This window comes from Myotis brandtii, unplaced genomic scaffold, assembly GCF_000412655.1.
Source record: "Myotis brandtii unplaced genomic scaffold, ASM41265v1 scaffold573, whole genome shotgun sequence".
Lineage (NCBI taxonomy): Eukaryota > Metazoa > Chordata > Mammalia > Chiroptera > Vespertilionidae > Myotis > Myotis brandtii.
This window is the reverse complement of record NW_005370145.1, coordinates 201,581-206,634: the sequence shown is the minus strand read 5'-3', so window position 1 is coordinate 206,634 and position 5,054 is coordinate 201,581. Positions and strand designations below refer to the sequence as shown.

The following is a 5,054-nucleotide window of genomic DNA, read 5'->3' as shown; positions in this document are numbered from 1 at the left end:
CATGTACTTAGAACATTTCCAAGGGCTGAAGGTAGGCTCTAACCTCCTTCAGCCACATTCTGGGAACTTTGTCCCTTACCTTGTTTCTATTTCTGTCACATTGTCTCCCATCTGGAGGAGCCTTTCCCCCAGTCCCGGACCCCCGCTCCCCCCACAGGGGTGGGGCAGAGAGAGGTGATGGCAGTCTCACTGTGGTAAACATTTACCTCCCTCTCCTCTCTAGAATAAACGATGAAATGTCCCTTCCCATGCCTCCCTTTTCCTTATGTGCACCTGGCATTTCATCATCCGGTTCAGGAATCTTCTCTGTGAGATGGGGTGCAGAGGGAGGGGCACGGGGCAGACCCTGTCCCAGACTCCTAAGCTTGAAGCTGCAACCCTTGGCCCTGCCTCATTTACCAGGGAATTGGGGGCCTTGTGAAGTGAGAGAGGAGAGCTGCCTGGACCCCCCGGTTCGGGGGCACTGTCCCTTAGTTCTTGCACTGTCCTGGCTGAAGACCACCTTTTCCGGGTGTGGGATGAGCAAGCTCTTTCACTGAATTCTGTTATCCAAGATGGCTCAGCCTTTGAGGACGGATACTTAGCTTATAGTCTCCCCTCCTCTCCCTTCTCTGCTTTTTGTGCCCGTGGCATTGAAACCTGGAGCTCAGGATACTACTGCTCTCCACATCTGTGGGCCAGAAAACGGGGTATGTCTTCATGAGCCCCTGTTTTCCTTCTTTAAGGCTTCAGATGCATCAAGGTACTTCTTGATGCCAGTTGTCTGTGTCCTGGGTTGAGAATCTTCATGTTGCCAGCACCATGTCCCTCCCCCCGTTCTTTTACTGCAAGCTGAGCTACAGCCAAAGTTGAGTTACGTCTTGGTTCATCATCCTCAGAAATTTCAGAATCATACTGTCGTATTAGGCATTGACCTTGATAAGCTTCCTTCAGTTGGATCGTGCAGCTGTTGGCCTCCAAATGTTGGGGTATGCTCAGCTTCTTCCCAGATACTTTTTTGAGAAGGAAATTCTTTTTTTACCCACGTGTACTGGGGAGTGTATCCTACTTCCCCCTCCATACGGTACCCTTCTCCTCCTTCCCCAGCCTGGAGTTGGGGAGGGTCTGCTTCTGTGGGGGGCCAGGTCCTGAGAAGGGGAGCAGCGGGAGGTCAGAGCAGAGGTGGGAGGACCAGGCAGGGTTGCTGCCCTTCTCTGCTGCCTCCGGCTGCCCCTTTCCTCTCTCTCTGCCCCCCAGTTAATCTCCTTTGCTGGTGTCCCTATTAAGCTGGCACAGGAGGCCCTTGAGATGGCAGGTGGTTAGCTGGGAAGGGAGTAATGTTGGGTCTTTCACTCCTTAAGGCCAGAGGGAGACTGTGCTTTTACCCTGAGGCTCAGCACCCTACCTTCTTCCTGTCAGGGACCCTGGAACCTGACCCCCATTCCTGTCCCCTTCCTGAACCCTGCTGCCTCTGTCCTCCCCTTTCTCTCCCATCCCCTTCTAGTACATCCGATTAGCTGGCTGGGCTGTGGGCATTTGTTGGGGTGGGGCTGGACTCTTGGGGCCCCTCTGCTGATTTCTTGGGAACCAGCGGGGCCTTTGGAGAAAGAGCTGGCCAGGTTTAGCTTTGTCCTGCTTGGGGGGCTGATGCCAAGTACCTGCTCGTTGAAGGGCCTGACCGAGGTTCCTGCCTTGGGCATGGAAGGTGCTGGAGAGCCCGTCTCCTGAGGTAGAAGCTGTCGTGGGGAGGCTGAGGCAGTGAGGGTGGTGGGGTGGTGGTAGGATGGAATGGCGAGCAGGAGCAGCAACTGGAATAGGGAGGAGGGAGGTTACAACCTGGGGGGTGGGATTAAGGCAACGAGGGAAGTGGGATGAAGATGATGAGAGAAGCAAAGAATTTGGGGCTGGATGGATGTAGAGAACGTGGGCCCCACTGTCAGAGGGGTTGTCGCTCTGAAAGGGTGGAGGGATTTATGATGCAGGCCTGGGAAAGGGGTGAAGAAACAGAGGCCAGAGGAGGGAGTTTGCTGGGTAGAAGGCTGGGGGTCCTAGGATGGGAGGAAGAGGAGTTGGGGGTTGGAGCTGGGATTTGGAAAGAGATGAGAGGTGCCCAGGCCAGGGCAGGAGAGGGGGCTGTGGGAGGGCGGAGAGAGGGGAACCAATGGGCTGGAGGAGAGGGAGGGGGAGGAGCTGGTCAGGCCCCAGGGCCTTCCGCACTGTACTGGCGGGGGGAAGAGGAGGCGGCCTGGAGCCCGAGGCACTGGGTCGGCCCCAGTGACACTTCCATCCCTGTCCCCAGAAATACCGCTACCAAGATGAAGACACACCCCCTCTGGAGCACAGCCCGGCCCACCTCCCCAACCAGGTAAACGCCCCCGAGCTGGTGCACGTGGCGGAGAGGAACTTGTCCCACCTCGAGGCCGTCCACGGGGTCGTGGGCCGCGCCCATCTCTCCCCCCTCAAGGTAGGAGACTCAGGCAGCCCCTCCCCAGTGCGGCCCTCGGAGCCTCGGAGCGACCACCACCCTCCAAGGCCGGTAGGGCGGTAGCCAAGCTGTGTAGGTGGAGGAAGGCTGGGACTGTGGGCTGGGACTTGGGCTCCTGGGGCCTAGGGAGAGGGTATTTGGGGGGCTGGAAACCTTGTTCCTACAGAAGAGGAGCAGAGGCCAGGCAAGTGGGAGTGGGTGCAGAGCTGAAAGCCTGGATGTGCGTGTGTCTGTCTGCCTGCCTGCCTGCGTGTCTGCGCGCATATGTGTTGAGATGTGTGCGGGATGCTCACCAAGCCCAGGGCTACTCCATTCCTTCACATTCCCTGCCTCTGTTCACGGTCTCCGTGTCCAGAGCTCTATTCAGAGCTCCTGCTGCCCTCATTAGCTCTGGTCCCTTCCCTGCCTCCTCCCCCCACTTCCCGCTCCTGGGCCCGGCTCTCCCTGCCTCCCCGGTCTCCAGTGCTTTCCATCTGTCTGGCCTGAGACCTCTGGCTGGGGAGCCCTCTGCCTCTGTCCCCGGCCCCAGCTTTTGCTCTGCTCTGTGCTTCCTCCCCTCCTCGCTGCCCTTCCCTCCCTGCTGGCTGGTTCTTGATGCTGTCTCTCTCTCCCTCCCACGCACTCGCCTCCCTCCCCCGGATCCCCCGCTCAGGCCCTCTGTGGCCTACTCAGTCCTCTTCAAGGGTCAGCCAGGCACCCCTCCACCCCCTCCCACTTACCCCCTTCACTGTTCGTCATTGCTCTCCCCCCTCCCAGGCCTCCCCTCTCCTCCTCTTGGGCTCTCATTTCTGCCCAGATGTTTTCTCTGTGTCCTGTCTGCCCCCCGTTATCATTTATGACCACCTGTTTCCCTCTCTCCTGTGTGCCGGAATCTGAGTTTCCTTCTCCCGTCTGGGGAGCCTTGTTTCTGAGACCTCCCATTCTCTAGGCCACTCTCATCTTCTTCCCCCTCAGTCTCCTCTTCCAGGGGCACAGGATGGGGAAGAATGGAGAGCACAGGGCAAGCTGTGCGATTGAGGGGAACATTGTGGGCTCAGGGCTGGGCTTTAAGGCTCTTGCGGGGTGCCCTTGGAAGGGGGACTTTGCTGATCACACTGAGAAGGTGGGGAGGAGGTCGGAGCTTAGGGATGAGGGGGCAGGGAGGGGCAGCGGCAGGATCTGGGGTGAGAAGGAGGTGGCTGGCAGGAGAGGAGCTGGAGAGAGAAAGACCATTCTCTGGCTTTAGCAAAATGGGGAGACAGCAGAAGGGTAAGAGGTCCCAGGGCAGGGGACAGACCGGCTGGGACTGAAATCAGGGTAGCAGGCTGAGCTGACTGGAAGGAAGGCAAGGAAAGCCCTGGAGCTGGGGAGATGGTGAGACGCTCTGGGGGCTGCAAGGAGTGAAGGAAAGATGCCAGGGCTTTTTTTTCCAGGTGGGGCCATTCCGTCCCTGGGAGGGGTGAGACGAGAGAGGGAGGCTTGAGAGGTGCAGTGGGTACAGGACTGGGGTGCTGCAGTCAGAGCTCAGGAAGCACAGGGAAGTGGAGGAGAGAGCGTGGAGGCCCGAGTGTGTGTGTGGAAGGTCTTAGGACAGGCAGACAGGAGACACCCCCGTTTTCAGAGGAGATGGTGAGCGGGTTGAGAATGAAGGACTGTGATTTAGGGCTGGAATCTGGAGGGGCTGAGGATGAGGTCAGGGGGAGTGGTGCTGATCTTAGTGGGGAATCAGCAGTGAGGATGGAGGATAAGGCCAGGAGACGAATAGGGATGGGCTGGAAGGTGGGATAGGGGCAGGGAAGCAGGTGGAGAGTGGAGGCTGGGGCTGGAGCCTGAAATGGAAGGTGGGGCAGGTTTATAGATGGGGGTGTGGGGATGGGGTGGAGAGGATGAAAGATGGGCCCTGAGGAAAGGTTCTAGGTGGGGACTGAGGATAGGCTGCAGGGTGGAGGATGGCCATGTGGAGGGGAGTTGGGTGTCAGTGCCTATTGGCTGAGTAACAGCATTTACGGAGACCGGAAGGGTCGGAGGCTGGTGCTAATAGATTTATGAGTGTGAAATCTATTAGCGATTGAACATGGCAATGTGTAGTATTGAGAAGCAGCAGTAGGGGAGGGGAGAAACCCCTTTGCAGGGGAGAAAGAGGAGCCTGGGGAGACGTGAAGACTGCCTCTCGCTTGGTAGGCTCCAGATAAATATTTGTTTAAGGAGGCGCTAGGTTGGGGATCCCGGAAGGAGGCTCTGGGCAGCCTTCCCTCATTGCCATGGAGACGTGGCTTCTGTTGCCCTGGCAATGGGGGAAGCCCCTAGGACCGGCCTAGAGCTGGCCCCACCCGGAGTCTAGAGACCCTGCTCTTTCGAGGCCACTGACGTCAGGGGCCTTAGCACGCCCCACTTTAACTCTTTCTTTAATGAAGTGGGGGGGAGGATCAGGGGGGGAAAGGAACAGATGAGAGGACAGGACCCGGATGTCTTTACCACTTCCCCTCCTGACGTCCTTTGCACTGTAGGGTGAGGGGCGCAGAGGAGGGAGGTGATGCAGAATGCGCTGCTCCTGGAACCTCTGCAGCCCGGACCGCTCCCGGCCCCCCTGGCGGGGGCGGGGCCAGAGCGG

General features: G+C 58.5%; 1 protein-coding gene across 12 annotated transcripts in view; it reads left to right on the top strand.

The window, feature by feature from the left end:
* DLG4 (discs, large homolog 4 (Drosophila)) overlaps window positions 1-5,054 on the top strand; it is a 24,786-nt gene that overhangs the window by 7,634 nt on the left and 12,098 nt on the right. For 6 of the 12 annotated variants that reach the window (XM_005878716.2, XM_014549860.1, XM_005878718.1 and 3 more), the window contains one exon: window positions 2,279-2,443. The exons of 1 other annotated variant lie outside the window; for it this stretch is intronic. In XM_005878716.2, coding sequence (XP_005878778.1) covers window positions 2,279-2,443 — 165 coding nt within the window. The remainder of the gene's footprint in view (window positions 1-2,278; window positions 2,444-5,054) is intronic. 5 more of the 12 variants (XM_014549863.1, XM_014549862.1, XM_005878715.1 and 2 more) reach the window with 1 other exon arrangement.